This window comes from Pomacea canaliculata, linkage group LG6 (assembly GCF_003073045.1).
Source record: "Pomacea canaliculata isolate SZHN2017 linkage group LG6, ASM307304v1, whole genome shotgun sequence".
In the NCBI taxonomy this organism is placed as follows: domain Eukaryota; kingdom Metazoa; phylum Mollusca; class Gastropoda; order Architaenioglossa; family Ampullariidae; genus Pomacea; species Pomacea canaliculata.
In genome coordinates this window covers 15327713-15350823 of record NC_037595.1, presented here as the reverse complement: position 1 = coordinate 15350823, position 23111 = coordinate 15327713, and the positions used below count along the sequence as shown (strand labels likewise).

General features: G+C 38.5%; 2 protein-coding genes across 3 annotated transcripts; one reads left to right on the top strand and one right to left on the bottom strand.

The window, feature by feature from the left end:
* Nucleotides 1-51: 51 nt before the first annotated feature.
* LOC112565889 lies at nucleotides 52-21147 on the bottom strand. 2 transcript variants are annotated; one of them, XM_025241753.1, is made up of 7 exons: nucleotides 20310-21147; nucleotides 13612-13776; nucleotides 12703-12784; nucleotides 10922-11021; nucleotides 7661-7778; nucleotides 5602-5728; nucleotides 52-5141 (listed from the first exon to the last, which is right to left on the bottom strand). In XM_025241753.1, exons 1-7 carry the CDS (start codon nucleotides 20313-20315, stop codon nucleotides 4288-4290), a joined length of 1452 nt encoding a protein of 483 aa, XP_025097538.1. In that variant the 5' UTR covers nucleotides 20316-21147; the 3' UTR covers nucleotides 52-4287. The 2 variants fall into 2 exon arrangements, with proteins under 2 accessions (XP_025097538.1, XP_025097539.1); XM_025241754.1 differs by lacking the exons at nucleotides 13612-13776; nucleotides 20310-21147 and adding an exon at nucleotides 13308-13457.
* On the top strand, nucleotides 7787-12696 carry LOC112565890. The gene is made up of 2 exons (XM_025241755.1): nucleotides 7787-8550; nucleotides 11607-12696. The coding sequence occupies exon 2, from the start codon at nucleotides 11744-11746 to the stop codon at nucleotides 12299-12301; it is 558 nt and encodes a 185-aa protein (XP_025097540.1). The 5' UTR covers nucleotides 7787-8550; nucleotides 11607-11743; the 3' UTR covers nucleotides 12302-12696.
* Nucleotides 21148-23111: the final 1964 nt, after the last annotated feature.

Sequence of the window (23111 nt, the reverse complement as noted above, 5' to 3'; positions counted from 1 at the left end):
TATTTTACCTTAATGCATATAAAATTCCTTAGCTCATTAAAAATGCTATGATCTTTTGATACATCCAATTCTTTATTCAATGAGCAAGTGTCTACAATTTTTTTTGTTTCATATGTTGTAATCAAGAAAATATATGTCGAATTTAAACTTAAATGGTTAGTAAATACCTTTTCAAATATTTTCCAAATAGTCATGCATATTTAGAGAAATAAAAAGTGTACAAACACAATAGCATGTTTTGGACTTATGTGCACCAAAGTGTTCTGTATAGGACATAGGCAGCAATAATAATAAAAAAGTCATATTTAAACAAAAGTCCTATGATCCACGACTGCAATTCTGCTATTGTCCAACCTTTTCTGGTAGCATACGAGTTATAATGCCTCAATCTATGCAGGCAAAACAGCTACGGGATTTCCCCGTTCCAGTGCAGCACATATTCCACAGAAGATGAACTGCCTCACTTCTGACTCTCTCTTTGTATGTCACCATCTTGAAGTTTGTGAAAACTCACCTGAATTAATTTTTGCAATTATGTGTGGGACTGTGTTATATAACATTACTAATTTCTCAAATCTGAGCAAATAACCCTCAGCTCCTTCAAAATACAACCCTTGAAAAATTCATTCATTTAAAGCAGCAATGCAGTCTGTTATATATCATTAAACATTTCTTGTTCCTGGTCTTAAATTGAGAATAAATTAAAATTTAGTCACATTTTAGTCATGCACAAGAGATCACTAGCTAAATGTCTTGTAATTGCTAGATTTTAACAACTTTTAAGGATGGATGAAAAATAGCTAAGAATTCCATGAAAAAGTGGTAAATATTATCAAATGTTCAATATCTTGAGCTTTATAGTTTTTTCCTGTTTAAAATGTCATTTTGCACTTAAGGTATGATGTGTGTAAACAACATGGTTTCATTCAAGCTCATTTATTTCCATGATTAAAAAACATGATTTTGTCCATCTTAAAGAAAGCTTGGTTTTTCAACACATGCACATAAATTAAAAAAGATAATATCAGATTCCTTTAATATGCAAGTCATAAATACACTAACCACAAATACGTCCCCACACACACACACAACGTACGTATGCTGAATTTGACAAATTTCAGAAAAGCCAAACTCTGTGTGAGCATGTCCATTCACACACACGCACACTTCTCCCCCAGGTTGTTCACCCAAATTTGCACAGCAGACAGAATGACTTAAGGGTTTTCTGAATATTAATTTAAGACCAGTTAGGCAAGATACATATTTCTAAACATAATTATAAACCACACTTCTGAAAAGAACAAAATGGTCAAAATACCAAAATGATTCTATAAGGCATATTTTCTACTACCTTTATACTTTACTTTCTGGTCAAGTTTAACTAAAATTTTAATTCCTGCCGTTTTCACACTGTGCATAGACTCTAAATGCTTGAGTTCTCTTCAATGCTTGAAAAAACGTCAAATTCTCTTTTATCCACATTTTGTATAGGGCTTCAGAAGAATCTGTTTTCTTTTTGTGCTGTGACCATTTGTTGCCTTTTCACATTACTGTTTAATGCAGTTGAGTCTTCTGTAGTATCTACTGTTTTGTGAATGAAAATGAACAATATGCTGATTTTTCAACGATTTATGATATTGATACATGTTTAATTATCTTTTGTAAGATATCTAGTTTGAAGCACAAAACCACAATAGGGAAGTCACTGATTCTGTTCTAGGAGGTGTCATTCATGATATATGCAATCAAGCTTCAGTATTGGGAGCTCGAGTATATAGATTCCGCTCTTGGAACATTAATTAGGTCCTGCTATAGTAAAGGAGAGTCTGAAAATGTGTCTTAAAAAAACCTGAATTCTGAATAAATATGATGCCTGAACTTATCTCAAAACACTGGAAAAGCATGTTCTGTGCTGGTAAACTGCATCACTTGACTAAACAAAGGTATTTTCCTACACAACTTACACTTTTATTTTATTGTACATAATTCTAAAATAAATTGCTGTTTACATGATAGAGACATAAGTATTATAAGGTGTGAAAATGTTATTTACATGATAGAGATTACAAAATGTGTAAATGTTATTTAGGGAAAGTGGACTCAGGTATACCAGGATGCAGAAGGAATGGAAGAGAAAATAATAAAAGTGTGGCTCCCGTTTTTGGAATATTCATTATCGAAACAAAGTACATTCCAACACCTAGCTTCAACTCTGTGTGAGTGTGTGTCAAAAGAGAATAAGTAGTAAGAACTTTTTCCCCCCTGCTCAGGCCACTAGGAGCTGCAGTGAAGAAGCAAGATAATGGCAAGCATCTTGTTTTTTAGTTTGAAGGCAGTGTCTAGACACTGTATGTTCTTTCACCTCTGGAGCCATAGTTATTAAGCAGTGTCAAAATATGCTCTGGTATAAGATAATTTAACACTATACCCCAGGTATGACTCTATGTAACAGCAAATGGGAATAAGTGGTTGTGCTTTATTAGCCCCTCTGAGTTAGCCATTTGCTCCTGATGAAGGTATATGATTTATGTCAAAAGCTAAAGTGGGGCCTTATATATAATTTTTCATAAGGTTTAATTTTTCTCCTACCATGCACAATTAGTTTATAGGTGCATTTGGAAAAATCTTATAAATAAAGCAGAGTGTGACAATATTTGTGCAAGAAAGAGGGAGCAAGAGCGTGGTTAATACTTATGAAAAAATGCACCAGTTGTATATTGTATCCCACAAAAAGAGAAAATATCAACAATAAAAAAGCAAATTCCAAATATTTGTGAAAACCTCAAAGGTTTTTCATGACTATTAGCAAAAAATTTCTTACATAGCATTTGAGATTTCATTAACAGTTTCTTAGTTTCGCTCAGCATTATGTCATTGTCAGTGTAAATAATGAGCAAATTTTGAGAAACTTCACATTTCCTTTTAACCATCAATAGACGGAAAACGCTTTTCTCCTTAGCTTGTTTTTGATAAAATTGTTCAGTCTCATTAGGAAAATTTAAAAATTTTAAACTGCTGGGAAAGGGTTTTGAAGAGTGCTAATTTGAACCATATTAAAATAGATGGTTACCTGGAACTCAAGCAACCAGCCCCCCCCCCCACCTACCCCACCCCGCGGAAAAAAAATTACAGAAGTAATACTTTAAAATATTGTGAAAATCAATTTCTAGTGGAAATGTAAGTTCAAAATCAAGGATCCTGATGCAATGTCTACTCAGTAAACCCTTATTGTAAAGTTTTAAGTGTGTGTTTTTTTTCTCTTAGTTATAATAATAATAAATGCAAAATTTATAAAGCCCATACTCACACTCCTAAGGAGCATACTCTTAGCGCCTAAGAATAAGAACAAAACATGGACAGCACCAAGGGACAGGAAAACAAATAAACAGTATATAAACTATAAAAGAATAAACAACAGTACTAATGAAGAATAAAATCAAATACAGAAAATGCAAAGAAGAACCAAATAACAAGGACAAGAACTTATTATAATATAGCAAAAGGAAAGGGTGTGAAAAAGCACTAGCATTGTGCGAAAGGGTGTTAGAAGTAAGTTACTCGAGCGTTAAAAACGTATTAGTAAAGTTCATTAAGTTGAAAAGTTTATTTACTGCCATTTAACTTTCATTGCACACCTGCATTCACAAAGCAGTTTATATAATCAATAAGCACTACATTAAGTTTGTCTTTATGTGTCTTCATTTGCTTATAATCACTGTATTTCAATTTTGATTTCAAGCCAATACAGAGTTTATAGTATGGTATGATATAGTAGGGGGGTGTAGTATTATTTAGGCCTATATTTAATAGTAACTGTCAAGCATTGAAGCTGCATTTACCCAGCATCTACCAATCCCCATGGGTACCAGTTAGACTGAAAGTCTACTGTAAAATGCGTAAAGAGGAAAGATTATAGTAGATGGTGCCCTAGCATTTTTATTCCTTATAATATTCATTATATATTTTGTTTATTTTTTTTTAGTTGTTCAAACAATTAGCCTAAGTAATTTGATAACATCATGTTAAGAGAAAAACGCATTGCAAATGTCGCTAAACACAACAGAACAGCAAAAGAGGCAAACAGCTTGACAGAAATAGCCTCTTATGAAAGCACCACCTACAAAAATTATTACCCTTTTCTGTCACCAGAAGAGCTCAAGTCTCTCTGTTGAAGAATGAGAAGTGAGAGAGAAAGAAAGGAAAAGGATATGTGTATGAGTGCATAGGGTTGGAATGCGTAAAGTAGAGGAAAAAGTTACTGATACAGGTGCAAGAGAAGAAGAATTCTCAAAGCATCATATAGCACGATAAAGGTAAATCCCCCACCACATCATAATCCAACATAGAAAGATCAAAAGGATGATCAGAATCTACAGCAGTGTCAAGTAACTGATGATCAGAATGTTCTAGAAGGCAATGATTTTCAGTAATTTTTGACTGTAATTGACAGCCAGCTGACTCCAGAAGATACTGCGTATCAAAACTTTCAAATAAAGCAGGTTCGTTAACACGTGAATCTCCAACAGCTTCAAGAAGGGGATTCGGACAGTGATAGGAACTGCTTGCTGCATTAAGAGGGGATACCTCAAGTGATGTTTTGATTTCCTCCTCTGTTGCCGATGACTCATAGTTGTCAAAAATGACTGTATCTTGGTCTACACCTTGCTGAGCATCATCCTGTTTGATTGCTTTTGGTATTTTCATATGCAGGGGTGAAGTTTTTAAACACAGGCTGAGTGTTGATGATTCAAGGCTATGCTTATCAACAAGTTGAAAGGCTGACTCAATGTCGCTGCTTGTTGTATCCATCGACGTGCTGGAATCATAGCTGGTTATGTCATCAAAGTTCTGGAGCATTTCAGTGGGTTCAGAGCATGAGTGTTCGTTACATAATGTGCCTGCTTTATCAAATTCTGTGACGGCGGAATGGAGACAGAAACAACCTCGTCGTGAATGAGAAGATGAGGATATCATGAGATCGTCGTGTCTTCGTACTTGCTGGCGACAAGTCTCCGTACTTGTAGGAACATGTTCTCGTGCAACGGTTCTGCGACAGTGCTCACGTGCTTCCTTTGATAAAGTTTCAGGACTTGTCATTATAGAAGTCTGGATGCTTATATTACGAAGAGACTCCAAAGCCACTGTGTCGGAAAAGCAAAAGCTTAAATCAGAAAAGTAAACTACACACAATGTTATGTGCTACTTAAAAAAAAAACAACACCACATTAATTTCAGATTTTAAATGTTCATTTTTGTCTGTTTATAATTAAAATAAGGTGATGGAAAAAATAAAAAGCTTAATAAATCTTATCTAGACTAGACAAGAATAATAGTAGCCTGAATATATAGTCACCAGCATTTTTTAGGTTAGTTTATCAATGTATATAGACATATAATACAGACCAACCGAGAGATTATTCTTTGAAGCTTTCGAACAAAATTCAAACTCCATGATCTTTCTAGTACATACCTGCTTTTTTTTATTAATGCTAAGTTACATATAAAAGAGATTATTTACTAAATTAAGTCGATCATAGCTATCAAAAATAAGATTTTTATATAAACTAGAATTCCTTGAAAAACCGTTCTTGTGATACGCACCTGATCTAAGGTTTGCCGAAGAAAGATTTTGCTTTGCCCAGTTTACTACACTGTTCACGAAAGCATCCGCTGTTGCGCAGTCGACATTCTTATAAGAGCTATGCAGAGGCCGCATAAAAAATCCGAACTTGGTAAGTTGTCAAGGAATGTCATTTTGTCACTATTCTCTTGACACGAGCACGCATGCACTCGCACGCAAACGCACTCTCTCATCATTCCATTTCTCAATTATTACTTATGCTAATACAACTGAAAAAAGTTAACAATTTACAGTATAAGTAAAAACTAAAAAGGCAGAATTAAATCTTGTATATAATAACAAAATATTCCTGTCAAAGTTTGTATGAGCGTCTAGTGGTGTGTTGGTGGGCTTCTGTGTGCTTGTCACCAATCACTTTCAGCCTTCACTGCTGGCCAGCTTCCCTGCTTCGGCAGCATGGGGAAAAGAGAGCCGAATGCATAAGCCTCCCCTGCTAGTACAAGTAGTCTATCAGCAATAAGGCATATGCAATGCCTCCACGTGGCAACAGGTGGAAACTTGCAAGGGCTCGGAAGAGGTTTGGGCCCCAGACGTGCGACAAGCAGGCCTAACGGTGTGTGGTCATGCCCACAAACCGAACCCCAAGATGGGTCCTCAATTACCAAAAACAAAACAAACAGAAAACCTTTGCTCCCAGGGTCAGGCTTTTGAGCCACTAGCTAGGAGAAGGAATACTTTGATGTAGCACCCGGGCAGGGGATCCTCGTCAGCCTTCGTTTCCAAATCTCTCTACAAGAATGAAAAATCGGAGACAAAATCCAACACTGAAGATGGATGTGCGCATAACGGTTGTAGAACGCATTGACACTCGCTTGAAATGAACAACACTCACTCTTCACGATGTGGTGCTCTGCTTGCGGAGGTCTCGCCAGGCGGGCTGAGTACTTCGTGGCACGACAAGAGAAAAAGACGATAACACAATATGACACATTTTGATATATTTCATGCCTGGTTAAGACAATTTTTAGGGCATTCCTACATAAGGTCACTGGTTTGAAAAGAAGATATCCATAGACTTACGTGGTGCCCGGATTTTGTCTTCATTAAGTAGTGAAGGTTAGGGCTGGCATTCATGTCGAGCCTAACATGTTGACGCTATACGAACATCAAAGGAAAATGTTCTAACCTTAGTCGTCTGTTCGGTTCTGTATGACCGGATAAGGTATATAAGAAATTGTGAAAAATTCTGTATACTAAAAGCTGTAGCAGTATCTACGAGGATCAATATCTTGTCCAATTCCCTGGTGACACTGCACTGCTCTTTCTTCTTAGCAGGTCAGTAGATACCTACTGTGTAGCCTTGAACAAATTTATTGCCTGGTGCGAACGCGATTTCTTGGAACATAACGTAAGAAATAATGAGATTGTCTTTGATCTTCGTCGAATTCTCCACAAAAACGCATAACTGTCATCCATGACGAGGAGGTGGAAATTGTCAATACGTTTAAATACCCTTAGTTGCATCGTCGACAAGAGACTTTGTTAAAACAATGTTCGGGCTATCGTAAACTCAACAGCGCCACTTCCTTCTCCGGAAGATGAAGTCTTTCTCTGTCTCCAATATTTCTTCAGCTATTTTATAGGTCTCATATAGAGAGTGTGCTATCTTTTTCTCTGTTATTATAGAAGTTTACCAGTAAAGGACAAGAGCAGCTTGACTTTTGTTGAGGCTGTCCTTTGTTGTTTCGGCCATGCGACTTCTGAACGCTTCTGTGTGCGAATGAATGTAGATCATATGTAAGCCTGAACCATGATTGTATGATCTGTTTGGCGGAGCAGATATGAATGTGTTGTGGTACTGTTGTTTTGTTTTTGTGCTTCAATATAGAGCTGCATTTAATTGCCTTCTAGGATAAATCAAGTCCTATCTTATTGCAAATATGCACCATACACACACCTGCTCACACACGAATGTACGAAATATCCACACTAGCCTGTCATGAATAGTCATGAACGTGCACACATCGCTTCTAACTGTCATAGCTTGATGGTCTGTTTTTGTATTATGTATCAGGATACGATCCAAAAATGCCATGTTTCAATACACCTAGAGTGAATAAAGTGATCCAGCCGCTGATCTGCAGTCAGTGGTTGATCTTCAAATAGCTGTCCTTCGGGTAAACTTGTTTGGTGGTGCCTGAAAAGACATTAAATCACGCTGTTCTTGAATTAAGACGAATGAATAGTGGAAACATTGTCCGAGAGACTGACCCTGTTTTGAGGAGTATATAGCCCTAAATAAGCCTACCCTGTGTTATTACCTAAAGAAAGTTAACAATACGTGTTCTGAATAATACTATCCCGTGCATTTTGAGACTAAAAACTCGAGGTTACAGCTATGACCAGATGTTTAATCTGTGAAAGAGCTACCATTTTATAGCTTTACAGAAAATTATCCGATGACTGAAAATTTACTCTTGCCGTCTGATCACGAAAAGAAAAAAGGCGTTCATTTTATGGCAAATGAAAAAATTCCATAGTCATATGTTGTTATTTTTTATTAAATAAAAGTGTATCCTAATATCATTTAATCCGCACAGATATAATTGCAAGCTGTCTTGAGATAACTAGGAGTATAGCTATACGTAGATGTCTGCCTCCTACATGGATCAGGCGAACACACAATCAAATGGACATAAAGGTGCTCTGAACTTTAGAAAGTTAGGGGCTGGGGGTGTTCCGTCCCGGAACACACTGCGGCGCCAGGCCGTCGGGAGAGACAGAGATAAAGGATGTCCCATTGCCGTTATCTCCCTAGGAGGCTGGTCAACGGCTGGGAATCACGGATGAATACTGGACAGTTGACCGTTGCGGTGTACCTGGAGTTGGCGAGTTTACTGCAGCCGGCGCGAACGTTGATAGTGAATAAGTCCGATTTCGTGGCGCCTCTTCAGCCTGTTGAGTTACAGGTAGGAAGGGGGAAGGATCGATGGGCAAAAGAAAGAATGGCCATCTTTCCATCACGTACTAGCTATAGGTAGTGATTGCTCAAATGGTTTGAGTGTGTGGTGCGCTTGGCCTATCGCGAGAGGCGATGATTCAAAGGATGTGAATTTAACACCACGCCGGCCGAAAAACATGTGCTCTTTACCGCATCCTCGAAAGGTGCAGGTCGCAAAAGATAGATTCTGATCAGGCCGGTGATATCAAACCTCTGTACCTTTTTGCTAGAACACAAACGCACAAAAATTGATAACATTTTGAATAGGGCTAACCAGAGGTGGCGTTAGGAATACGCGGGGCCTGGGACCGACCATCCGCGAGGGCCGGGGTAATGGAGTACGTGTATCAATATCCCTATTGATATCCCTATTGATATGATGCCGGAAGCACTGATTTATATACAGTTAGATAGGCTGGATCAATTTCGCGAAATAACGCACGAATTTAGTGTTTTAATTGTTCGTAACCTTTCCCACCGTTTGTGACAGTACCGGGTTTTTCATAAAGGGAAATAATATGGTGACGATAACTTAATAAACTGCTTGTTATTATTGTCGGGTTTAACGTGAAGACATGGGTTCAATAATTTGCTTAATTAGAACTTAGAAGTGTTTTCTGAACGTCAATTTTGAAACACAACTAGTTTAACACAGCTAGCAATAAGTCAGAAAGATGACCTCGGGGCTGAAGCGCCAGGCCCCTTCGAGAGCGGGGGCTCACTTTTGATGTCAGATACCAGAATTCTAATTACACTAAGCATTGCTTCTTTTATCTATAATGCATTGTGCGTATGGAAAAGTTGTATTACTGTCACCCCAGCCTGAAAAATTAGCGGGGTAGTAGTGAGCCCCACTTGGGTGTGTAGTCTGAGTAGATGTAGTCGAAGTGCTAGGACTAAGCGCACGTGCACGGATAAAGGGGTGTGAATGATGGCAGTTTCCGGAATGCGTGTCTCTATGCTGTTAAAAAGAAAGGTGTGACGGGAGATGGGAGAGCAGTTAACGAGCAGGACAGATTGGGAACAGAGCAAAGGGCGAGAGGACGTGAAATTGGACGTTTAATTATGAGGAGAAGATAATGTGTTATGTTGAAGTGAGAAGCCATTGCCGAGACAGTGTGCTTTACTGGTGTATAAGGGATTTATTGCATTTTTTGGATGTGTTATTCGAAGTGAAGAGCCATTGCCGAGTCAGTGTATCTAAAGGAATAGTACAGAGGAACTGAAGAACACTTTACAGTCTACGTTTATGTTATCTCAACGTATCAAAGGGCCAGCCATTGCGTTATTGACTGTGTTATTGACTTTAAGGAAATATATCGTAGTTAAGACTTTTTAAAACTTATTATTTATGTTATTTTGTTTTGTTTAGTAAACATATGCAGACTCTTACAGGCAAATCATTTTGTTTATTTGTGTGAAAGAACGCACAATTGTCCGACCCCGCAAGTGTGCTCGAAGGGAAGTGAGCGAGAGACACTATACGGTGTCGTGACAATTACCATTGATTAAATTCCTTTACACTTCAAAATTTTATACATGAATGTTAACGTGAGTCGATTACATGATATATAGTGATTAATGATTTGAAAGTGTTTGTACCTATGTGTGTATACATGATTGAGTCGTGTCAAGAGGAGCGGTCCGGTGGCGCAACGGTTAGCGCTGTTAGCGCCTGTCACCAATACAGTGAAGGTTGGCTGCCCTGAGTTCATTTCTCGTCTCGGGCACGCTGATCTTTCTCTGCACGTGGCATCTGTTTACAGGGCTGGCTGCTGGCCGTAATGTAGCCTTAGCTGCTGACACGGCGTAAAACACCAATTCCCCCCCCCCCCCACGTGTCAAGTGTATGCCTGTGCTTTTACAGAGACGTATTGTGACTTTTGGCTTGACGCATATCTGTGAATTTGTGCATATGTATAATAGTGATGGTTTTACACACGTCTGCATTTATACCATGTGTATTATACATGCACGAGTGGAAGTTTAGTGGCGAGTGTGCTTAAATATGTGCTTTCTTCTTCTTGTTCCTATTCGCCTCCAGTGGAGCATAGGGCCGCAAATATATGCTTTATATATTGTATATTAACATGTTGTACCCCGCATGAAATTGGGCCAGAATCCACTCGCATGTGCCACACCAGTAGATTTACGCCCTGCTGTCTCATTACAGCAACAGGAATAACTATAAACATGATGAAAAATGAAGTTATTTTACGACTGGAATTCCGTGTTATGGGTAGTTAGATAATTAATGGGTTACATATTATTATTATTAAGCAGTTCTTAAAGGTAAACAACTATACTGAAAGCATTGCTGTAAACAAATATGTGCTTACTCGATTTCATCATTCAGCGTCTCCCGTTCTGCGCGTAGTTCTTCCAACTGTCTTCCCTGTTCAGTGCATTCCCGCTGTAACTTGCGACTATATTCCACTGCTGTAGGAGGTAGATATTTGTGAAAAATCGTTGGATAAACGAAGTTTTAGTAACAAAAATAACAAATGGTTTATGAAGCTCATCTCACACTTGACAAGTAGTTGTATGCGCTATACAGCGCGCGCGCACAGACACATACGTATATAGATATCAAATGATAATACCGGAAGCACAACACTGTCACATTGAGCGCTACGCTGAACATAGCGTTCGTACAGAGAGAATAGATAAAGCATCACGAAAAACAAAAGACGGCACGGAAATATTGAATAGTGATTGGAGAGTTCAAATTTAATGAGCAATTGGAGAGTTATTTAATATTTTGAAAACTGAAGTTAGCTTTTGTATTTTTTACCACTCCCCAGTGTAAGGTGTAAGGCTCATCATTGAACCGAATCCCTTTTAACCTCTAAAATTTGAATGTCATGTTTATTTTCATTCTATTTCTCATCCCTCCAATGCATGTTAGGGAATAAGACACGCAACAGCCTTCTGCTTAAAAATTGTTCCACAAAATTATTATTTGTCTACAATAGCATCAAAAGCATCGTAGCAAATTAAAACCGTCACCTTTTCTCTTTCCAGAAAGAACAATTTGAGACTTATGTGTGACGTCGACACCAAGGAGACCAGCAGGAAAAAGAAGAGTTCAGAGCAAAATACTGGGAGATAAACAGAGAAGTAAAGAAGAGTGCAAGAGACGACAAGAGATAGTTCGCAGGATGGCAGAAGAGGTAGAACAAGCAGCTGGGCAAAATAACACAAAAAGACTATACGAAATTACAAGAATTCTGTCAGGAAGGAAAAACACCAATCTGTGCAGACCAATAAAGAATAAGAATGACAGCGTCATCACCGGGAATGCAGAGCAAAGATCACGCTGGGTGGAACATTTTGATGAAATACTTAACCGACCACCACCAACAACCACTTTAAACATTACCCCAGCCTCCGAACAGCTCCTAGTAAACACCAACCCACCAACCAAGGCAGAAATCATCAAAGCCATCAAGTCCTTGAATTCTGGCAAGGCGGCAGGCCCAGATGGCATTCCTGCAGAAGCACTCAAGGTAGACCCAACATCCGCACTAGAGATGCTACACCCCCTGCTGCAGAAAACTTGGGAACAAGAACTCTCACCGACAATCTTCCTCATCGTCATAGACTGGATCATGAGAAGAACAACCTTTAACAGCAACACGGGCGTTCAGTGGACCTTCGACAGGCAACTTGAGGACCTCGACTTTGCGGGTGACACCAGCCTGTTGTCCCACAAGTAGCAACACGCACAGACAAAGCTCACTCGGCTCACAAAGGAAGCAGCGATGACTGGCCTGACCATCAACATCAAGAAGACGGAGGTAATGTGAGTCAACAACAAACAAGAAGCCCCACTACAACCATATGGGGAATGTATTACAGAGTCTGACCATTTCACCTACCTTGGCAGCATAGTCAGCAAAGATGACCTATTTCATGGCCTTTTTATCTCAAACAACTCTGAATAGATATTTGCTGAAAGATGTAACCTTCTAGTTTGCTACGTACTTAGTTTGCTTCTTGTAGAGTTGAATAAATCAAACTGGCAATAATAATTTCATTGTGTGTGTTTCACATTCTTGAGGATTACAAAAGACAAGCAATCAAGCTTGTATATTACATATGAATTAAAAAAAATTACCTTTAAAGAGAATGTCAGCTTTACTCTCTCGTCCCGATGTTTCAAATTTTGGTACCAAATTTTTTAAAGTCTGGAATCCATTCTGAAATTTCACAAAAGCTGATATTATTGTCCACAGAGTCTTATTCCAAAAATATCTCCAAGAATCCTTACATTAAGAATATTTTTATTAATGTTGCTTTTTCATCCCTCGGAGAACGGCAGTAGTTTTCATCTTTCAAAAGCTTCATTATTTTATTTTCCCATTTTTTGCCGATATGGTGTCTTCAAAATTTAAATAAAGAACAACCGCTATCGTAGCGGCTGTGTGGCATAAAAAACCCGTGACTGTTCTCTGAAGTACCTTTATACCAATAGGAACTTTATTAATGATGATAACAAACAAGACACCCGTTCGATCGTTGAAGAACAATCGATGTACTTACCATAAAAATAAAATTCGGGGACCATAAACTAATATTTCAAAGTATTTAGTGTGCAAATTACAACCCCCCAAAACACCCCCCCCACACACACACACACAACAAATACTGAAACTTTCTCTTTCTATAGACCCGTTCTCCCCCAACACACACACACATAAAAACACGCACGCACACCCTTACTTTTGTAAATGTCGGATTTACTTCTCCAAGCATTTCATCGTCTTTTATGTTTTTCTTACAAAGTTGGACAGTCCTTGTTTTAAAAGTATATTTTCATATTTCTTTGTGTGGAATTTATCACTCCGACAAACAAAGCTTATTCTTTTCTCAAAAGTACAAGTACTGACATTGCAAAGTTGTCGGTTTCAAGAAAGCTGTTATCAGTCTTCCTCAGATAGCTTCAGGACAGAGTGGGCTGTGCAATGTACTTAGCTCTTTTTCTCTCTCGATTTTTTCTTCCTCTCTCGTTCATTCGTTCGCTTACTTGTATTTTACCGCGCCGCCTGTGTTCTGCGTTGATATGAGACACGCGCTTGTGGCGAGGAATGGGGTTTCGCGGACGCCCGCATTTGCGCTTCACCTTCACCTGCCCTTCATTTGACTGGGTGGGTTTGGGCAAGTGCCTCGGCGATGGCTGACGCACAGGACCCTGAAAAATATGTAAACACTATATTCAGGTTATTATTCATTCTAGAAGATTAGTTTCCACTCAAGGGTCGTACTCACGAAGCGAAGTTGTTGTGAACCAAGGACAAGCATCTAGTTTTCGTAGTTACGAAGTGGGAGTCCAGACGTCGTAGGGGTTGCTTTATCCCTGGGACCTTAGTTATAAGGCAAAGGCAAAATTCTCTAGGATAAAGTTACATAAAGCAATATTCGTGTGGACTAGATAATCCATAGAACTATATAACTATAGAAATGAGAAGTTTTGCTTATTTTCCAACATTTTGTCACTGGGTTGAGGCTTACTTTCGCTCCTTCAATACGGCCAAAGAGCATCAGACATTTAAAAGTAGCCACACGTGCTTGTGTAATGGCAAGTTGAAAATACACTATAGTAAGTATACATACAAGATAATGTTTAAGATATACACAAAATGAGACTCACATGCAAAAAAGTACAAGAATCATAGTAAAGAGATAATAAACACCTTAAACTCTGATGGACGCTCGCGTCGAAAATTACAGAAAAAGATCTACAATACTCCATTATATATATATATCTAAAGAAAGCAACAGACAAAATTCACTGGTTGTGGATGAAAGAAGGGTATTACTAATTACAAAAGGCAAAGCTTACACTGCAGTTTACACTGTAATATATTTTTACGTTATGTCAAACACGCAAAAAAAACAAAACCACCTGCATATGTTTGATTTTTTTCTTTTGATATTAGACATTTGGAGTGTTGCAGGTAGCTCTTGTCTGATGTGGCATAAGTTTATGCTAAGAACTGTGAAGCTTGTGAATCATATTAATGTGGATCAATTGTTATATTGGATGATGTAGTAGGTGTTCTCTATTTCCTCTGCTGAAACGTCACAGACTCCAAAATTCCGAGTGCCTTCGCGCGCTGATAAACTAAACCTACTCGACCATGTCGTTCTACTTTGAAAGAAAAACAAAAACAAACTTTTTAAAAGAGGAGAAAGCCTTTAGAAAATGGCGGTGCATCGCCAGCTACTCGGACACTACATTCAAAATTACAGTAAACGAGATCAAAGCCAATGGAAAGAAAAAAGAAAGAGCAAGTAAGGAGAATCACTTTTTAATCAAATCACGAGACTGTGCTTATTGAGTTTCTTACTATCTTGTGAGGAGGACATAATACACTAATTGTTTCATAAATAGTAAACACGTTAAGCGGAATCTAGACTACTTGCATAGCTCATAGTTTGACAGTAAAGGTTGATATATATACTGGCGGGCGGGCCAGCGGGCGGGCCTGTCAGACACAGGAGGCGGGCCGGATCCGGCCCGCGAGCCGGCCTTTGCCCAGGTCTGCTCTTAAGCATACTCATCTAAAGCAAGAGTTATCGAAAAACAGGATTTGAAAACAGGCGAAGAGACATTTCTTTTAAAAATCTATGCTCTTAGTGAGTAAAAGCATGAGGTATGAAATTCAAGGAGCAGTGCCGTAAAAAGAAAACTTTAATCCTATCATGATGGAAAAAAACTACTTGATCGAAAGACAGTGTGCTACTGAAAGTTTATCTAGTGATATTTCACGCTTTACAATCTGACCAACGTTGAAAATCATCATATAAGCTTTAGCCGTTGTGAAACGTAAAAAAGTGTCTTTCATATTTGTGTTAGGGCCATTGCTGTCAGATTTTTTGTAATTACAGTGCGCTATGTTGTGTCTGTTTTTCAATATTTGTGTGCTATGTTGTGAGTCTATTGTTCACTCATTTTGTTTTGACCTCTTCTGGACATAGGCAAAGAGAACCATGGTTGGTAGCCCTTTGAGGCACCTCACCGTCCACCGCCGGTTACACTCAAGGAAGATGATAATACATCGATCAAGATATTTAGAATACGAAATCACAGCAGCTAGTTTTGGTTAAACCACGCGGCCACTGCCCTCCGACTCCAGTGGGCACCAGCTGACCAGTTGACGGGGTTCAGCTTCCCGGGTTTCCTTTCTAGAAGAAGGCTTGGTATTTGTCCCTAGCTTGAGATTTGGTTCATGGGCATCAGGGCATGTTCACGAGTTAGTGGGCGTGTCTGCCGCATATCTGGAAGCCAAACCTTCTCAGGTTCCTTGTAGTTTTAATATGGGGTCCAGTTTTACGCCTGCTGCCAGGAGGGACTGCAAAAGGACTGCTCTGAAAAGGCTCGTTCTAATGGCAGGGTGAGGCTTGTGTGCTTTTCTCTTCATTTTGCAGTGCTGTGAAAGCAATGCTAATCAACGGCGAGGGCTCAGACTGAGACAAGACAAGCACGAAAGCACTTTGTCAGTACTATGAAGCATCAAGCCGCTTCTTTAAAAGCATTTGAAACGTTGATGTAGATCAAGTGGTAATAAACATGGCAGGGTCTGCCTGTGAGCATGTCATTTTCTTCGCAGGAACTGTTTGAAGGACGTCATTTACGTCCTAGGAGACAAAATCACTAAGTATCACTTTACCAGGTATGTCTACTTTAGCGGTATCCCATTACCGCAGTCTCAGGCAAATAACCGCCACTTTTCTTGCTTTTGACCTTCACTTCGTGATGTTTATTCACCTTACACACAGCTAGGCACAGGTGTCGCCGAGAGATTAATTTAGTTTTTAAAAATGTTACGTGTTTACTAGCTCCATAAAATCAAAGATCTCTTTGCAGCTTACTCAGTAAAGGAATAACACATAAAAAACTTAAAGTTACTTAAAACAATCAACCAAGCAAGTCAAGCAGGCCAACTGTCTGAGTAAGATAGACTATCTCATAGTGAACAAAATACTAATAATAAATGCAAAATTTGTAAAGCGTATACTCACACTCCTACGGAGCATGCTCTTAGCGCATGAGAACAAGAACGAAACATGGATAGCATACAAAGGACATGGAAAATAACATATGAACTATAAAATAATAAACAATAGTACTAAATAAAATCAAAGAAGAATAAAATCAAATACAGAAAACGCAAAGAGGAACCGAATAGCAAGAACAAGAACTGAAAAAAAAATATAAAATGGAGAGAAAGCGATTGCGTTTTTGTGTGTAAATCCGTAAATAATGTAAGGTACTTTGTCAAAAAGATATTTTTAGACGTTTCTAGTTAAAAATATACACACGATCCATTTGAAATGCAGTATGCTACGGTCTTCTATTGTATTGTGCGCATGAAATTCTACTAGGAATTAAGCGTGCCAGCGTAACGGATACTGCAAGGGCGTTCCCATTCCTGCACATCGTGTATTTGTATCCACACAACTGTATATCAAGCTGTCGCAACATATACCTTCTACATAAATTTATTTTCTTGCGATTAGATGGCACAGAAGTAACGCTCTGGTCACAAAGATTCTCACAGTCATAATATTGGCTGCCAAAAAAAAGTATATGAGGCAGTTTTGAAAATATTCCAAATTTCACATCCTGGTTAAAGTCCTAGAACTACCTCCAATGATGGAAATGGGAGTTGGTGGTTTATAGTAAGTAAAAATGCTAGATAAGATGAAAGTTTGAAATGATTTCTAGTAAACTTGTGAACAGAAAAAATCGAGTCGCGAAAATTACCCCAGAAACGGAAACGATAAGTTTTTTTTTTTTCTTTAATGCTGTTCGTTTGTGACCTACTGAAGCATTTTTCAAAATTAAAAACACATACGTCTCCTGCAAAGTGTAATCTTTCGGTATCTAAATGGCAAGGTGGACTTGATTCCCATGCAGATATGACCGGCATGTTTAACGAGACGCCTGTAAAGTGAAAATGAAATAAAACATAAGTCGACTGAAATACTGAAGTGTTCCATGGTACAATGCTATGTTTCATGCTGAAAAAAGTAGAGTATAATATCAGCAATAAATGTGAATATTAAAAAAAAAATTAATAACACACTAAGCTAACGGAAAGAAGGAAAGGGAATATCAGTGGAGTCTATTGGATCTAGGCATTAATTCTGGTAATCTGGCTGACATTTTATGAATCAAAAGAGCTTCCGTCTTCTCATTATTTAATTTTATTCTGTTTTCAACCGTCCAAGACGACTTCTGGCATGCCTCTGTAGTCTGTGTTTGGGTGTGAGTAGTCTGAGATAAGACGGAAACGCACCGATGTGTGATGTCTGCAAAGAAATGGCATGTGACTGAACCAACATTAATAAGTTTTGTTCATAAAATAAACAATACCAATCCCTGCAGAACTCCAAAGGTCAAATGTTTTACTGCTGAGAGTTGTTCGTCAGCGTTAGAGTCAAAACTGTGGATGAGCAAAGCATTAAGTCGATCCATCAAAAACTCACACAGTAACTGTCATTTGCCTTGACTTTTGCACCCTTTTTCGCTTGTGTCATCGCATAAGGAAAGATGAAGCACTCTAACTGGTTTCATCATCAACAACAAAAAACAACAACAACAACAACAACAACAACAACAACAACAACAACAACAACAACAACAGCAGCAGCAGCAGCAGCAGCAGCTACAACAAAGTAGCCAGTAATCTTTTGGTCTGAGTGAAAAATAGCACTCATCAGCTTTTTGTTTTTTTAGTAAAGGGAGTACCCGTCTCCCCTTTCTCGATGCTTTTCCTTCCTCATCTATCTGAGAGCTCAGATATCGATCCAGCAGCTGGACGAATTGTAGAAGAATCCTGCGCCCTACACGTATCAACCCGGGTATAATGTTTGCGCCTCCTGACTGGGACCACTACTTTAACCACTCGTCTCTCTGCTTGCCCTTACCGGACAATCAGTAAATAATCGGGTATGCGGACATTATCAGGACATCCCAAACACAGGTGTACATTTAAACCGTGCACCAACCTAAAAGTGCCAGCCTTTATAACTTAGTCTTTGTTATCGCCTGTACCATATCAATTGTAACATTATCAAAAATCTGCAGAAAGTAATAAAAACAAGGACCACAAAATGATGCTGTGAATAAGAATCTTTGTCTATTGCTTACTTTTGTATTTATTTATAGTTATTTATTATAATTTACAATTGAAAATCTTGTTTCAATAAAATGTATTAAACCACGAGTATTTAGCCAATTTTCTTCTTGAATTTTAATTTTCAGTAATAATTATTATTTACACAGTGGGCTTGTGGCTCAGTGACTAAATGCTTATCGTTAATAGAGTGAGGATTGTATGTCCTCGTCTCAGATCTGGTCTCGGGTATACTATTATTGCTGGGGTATTTTTTATCATTATTTCTTTATTTTTCTCTGCATGTGACATCTAGTTACAGATCCGGTTGCTTTTCACTGACATAGCTTTATTTGATGGCTGGGCGTAAACCTCCGTTTTCACCCTGCGTCTCTTCCTATTGCGCATTGCATCGACAGGCTCCGCGGCTTTGTGGTTAGTGCGCAGTGCTCGCGGCTTTGAGCCCACTAGCTTAAAACCTCACTCTCTCCTCCCATCATGAATGACCACCACGTTTTCACGGACGGGTGGGCTTCGTGCTGTACACATTGGCTTTACAGCATACTGCCCTATACTCAAAGTAGGGTGTGTGACTGTTACCGATAGCTGAGAGTGAAAGCTGTAATAATTCTACTGAGGTATTCTTTTAAAAATTCTGTGACCAAGTTCGAATATTTCTCTCCTTTCCCGGTTGTTTTTGCAAGTGACTGGCTTAAAGTGAATGTAGCTAATAAAAGAGTCAAAGGTTAAAGAGACAAATGGGTTCATGAAGATAAATGTGTTTACATGTTGCAGTGATTCCTGAGCGCACAGTACAATTTCTCTCTCTCACACACACTCACCCCCCTAAAGGTTATAACATATAAGATGTAGCGTTCCCAATCTTATCGCTAACTCACCATTTCAGGTGAACGCTTACCTCTGCATGCGCCAACAGCTGTAAGCTAGTATCGAGATGATTAATTGATTTGTGATTGATGGTCCTCACTCTCCATTAGGCTGCGTCAGATTCAGCATAGAAACTTGCTTACATAGTAAATCTTAGTGAATCTTTTTATAAAGGTTGTGGGCACATGTCATTGTATGATTTTGTGTTAAACATTTAAGACTATGACTACAAGTCATTTAACTCCAAAATCATATTTACGGAGAAAGATTTCATGTTTCACGTATTCACAATAATCAGATGGGCATATACAGCCTGACTGTGGAAACGGTTCAAACATCCTAAGAAGAAAACTAATGATACTTAAAAAAGCAATCCGTTTTTAGTGCTATTCATGGGAAAAAAAGCATAACATGCAATTACTTTTTTCCATCAATTCTGTTTTTTCTTACCTGTGTAGTATTGTACTCTATACCTGATTTTTTTTTCAATTAAAATCCTAGTTTTGCAATCGACGTAGACATAACTAAAAGAGAGAGAGATAGACAGAAAGACTAAGAAAATAAATATTGTACACGTTGCAACGTCCACCCTGTCTCCGTCTCAGGCGTGTGTATATATCTACACAAACACACGCGCGCGCCCTACCTGAGCACATATAAGCTTCCTGGATTCATTAATGCGTGTGTGTGTGTGTGAGAGAGAGAGACTAACCTTCATGAGTGTTTTCGACGAACCAGCCGTGTTTTTGTCCTGCTCGCTAACGCCGAGAAATCCAGACTGTCCCACCGAGGGCAAACCTAGCCTGCTTCAAATACTGATGAAAGTAATCCACACACCGGGTGTTGCCCTGTTCATGGTCCTGAAACAAGGTGACATTAGTTTGTCCTTCCTAAAACGTGTTTGACAGCTGCCTGGTAAATGCCCCTCGACAGAGGTTTGGACTGCTCGCATTCAAACTGTGCGAGTTATTGCCTCTAGCTACGCTCGGGAATTTTGTGTAGAACACTGCAGTTGTCTAATGCCCCCAAATTCAACTTTTCCCTGTCATTCTGTTGAACCAAATACTACTTCAACTCGATAAAACTTAAAGAAAGGAGTTAAACTATATGTACTGCATCGCCTTATTGTGCGTGTAAATGAATCAACGTTTTTAATTTTTTTTTTTTTTTTTTGTATTAGGCAGCTGTCACCTTGCTGCGCAAAAATCATACACAGAAAGGAGATTAGATTTCGAGTTATGAGTACGCTTGTATCAAGTCTCCCGTTATCGGAAGTTTACTTGCGATGTCGCAGTGATACAATAGCAAGTAGCAAAAGGTCAAACATGGCATATTCGTATTTGGTTAAAGAAACTTCATATTACAGTCCCTGTTGTGAATCATTTTACAGTGTGTGTGTGTGTGTGCTGTGCGTATGCACGTGAAAGTAGAGTGAGTGAATACATTTTTGAATTTTAAACTTAAATTTGGTGGAAAATTTAGTCCCTTCAAAAGGAGAACATACGATGCAGACGTCGAATCGCAATAAATCAAGGTAATAATAATCTGAACTAATAATTATTAGATTAAATTAAACTAATCACATTAACCAAATAGATCTAATCGTCAACACCTCAATTCAAGAATATTACACCCAATACATTTATATACGTCGAATCTGTATGAATTTGTGTACGCATGTATACGCTCTCTTTTCGAGTTACATGCTGAGTTGTTAGTGCTCGAACACGTGCACACTTTAAGACCGCTTAAATAAGCTTATAGACACAGCTCATGCTGAAACTAAATTTCAGAACGACTCGAACTCCTTAAGCACTCTTTGAAAGATATTCTCATAAGCTGTAGTTAATAATAAGTTAATTAAAATAATTGACAGAAGCTTTTATCAAATCTGCAATCCGTGAAAAGCCTAAAAAAAAAAAAAAAAAGAGATTAACCACATCACCACTAAAGTTATAATACTTTCAGCTTTATACTCAACAACCTGGCATACCATCTCGCGCACAGTCTCAGCTGTGTATCGTGAGGGATCTGATCCATGCTCGCGCGAGCGACAGAAGGGAATATTAATGGATCTCGAGTGCGTGTCTGTTTAGACAGTGATCTTGATCAGCTAGGGCCTTGACCGTTCAGGATTCTGAATTTCTGAGCGTAGTGCATTGTTCGCAAAAGTTAGTGATAATGATCCATTCAACAAAGCCAGCCAATCAGTGTATTCTCGACCCTACTGAAAAGAATGAGAACAATAGAAAGAGACTGAGAGAGCACGAACTAATACTACACGTCCGATGAGAGAGTGAGTGTACTCGACAGTTTGGCTGCAAACTATATACATGTATAAGCTTGCCACAACTCTTCATTGCTTCAAGGTCACATTTAAGTCCAGTCACATATGCATCTTGTCCCTCTGTTAAACCCTTTCTTTCAGTTGCAAAAGGAGGTTTTGAAAGACTGAGCGACAACGGATGCATGTTACCTGGATGTAAGCTTTATATGGCTTTAACAGCTTTAAATATCATGGGCAGCACGATATATGGCGATTCTTATAGTACATGGTGCTTTTAAGTTTCCTCAAAACTTCTGATAGTTAAAGGACTACTAAGGGTTCAAGTGTTTTTCTAATGATTAGATAAAGCCTATACGAATCACTGGTAAAACTCAGTACATGATGCTATTTCCCCAAATCTCGGTAAATACCTTTTTCCAGATACAGACCCAACAAACGCATATACAAAGCCCAATTAACATACTTTTCTAGTACTCCCATTGGTTGAGGCCTTCTCAGCCTAAAAGTACCCTGATGTCTGTGTTGTTGACCACTTTCCATGCGTGGTGATGTCTGTAGGCTTGTGTCTCGAAAATGGAAGAAATGGGTGCATGGGTGTTCACACAGATTTAAAAGGAAATAGTATCTTGCACTAATTTTTATCCAATCAGTAAGCAATGCACCCCACTTGCCCTCTTAAACAAATAGTATCTGGATTTCAGTGTACACATTGATTTTACCATGCTGAGCAAACTTATCAAAACGCAACATAAAATCATCAAGCAGCATACAAACATTATGTTTATCTATGATTGAACTGCACTTGGCTTTCATTGTGAAAAGAGTTTCAAGCAGTGTAGTGATTGAAACTTGTGATGCTGCCTATACTTTTTATGCATTTCCTCTCCAATTATTTAATTTTTTCAAAACATGTATTTCATTGTGGTGTAGTGTTCATTTTCCAGCATTGTTCAATTTTGGCACTAATATTATAAGCATGAATGGGAATGTGTGATGGGAGTAGATACAAATTATGGGCCCCTCCTTCCAACGTTTTTGGAGGTTTTTATTTTTATGGTAATGAATATTTCAAGATGATAAATTCAGATAAAATTTCTTCACTAATACCTGTAACATCCATATAGCTCATTGATTTTCCAGTTTGAACATTTGTCTGTCTGATTAGTGTGAAAATAAAATGAATTTGACAGACATACACATAATGAGCTGCTTGATTTGAAGTCTCAA

Excerpts from the sequence above, each read along its gene's own strand:
- LOC112565890 (XM_025241755.1), top strand. The coding sequence starts at position 11,744 with ATGGCAGAAGAGGTAGAACAAGCAGCTGGGCAAAATAACACAAAAAGA.
- LOC112565889 (XM_025241753.1), bottom strand. Across the intron at positions 12,785-13,611 it reads GGCGGCGCGGTAAAATACAA|AATGGATTCCAGACTTTAAA; the intron begins GTAAGCGAACGA and ends GTGAAATTTCAG. Across the intron at positions 5,729-7,660 it reads AAACATGGCATTTTTGGATC|TTCGGATTTTTTATGCGGCC; the intron begins GTATCCTGATAC and ends CAACTTACCAAG.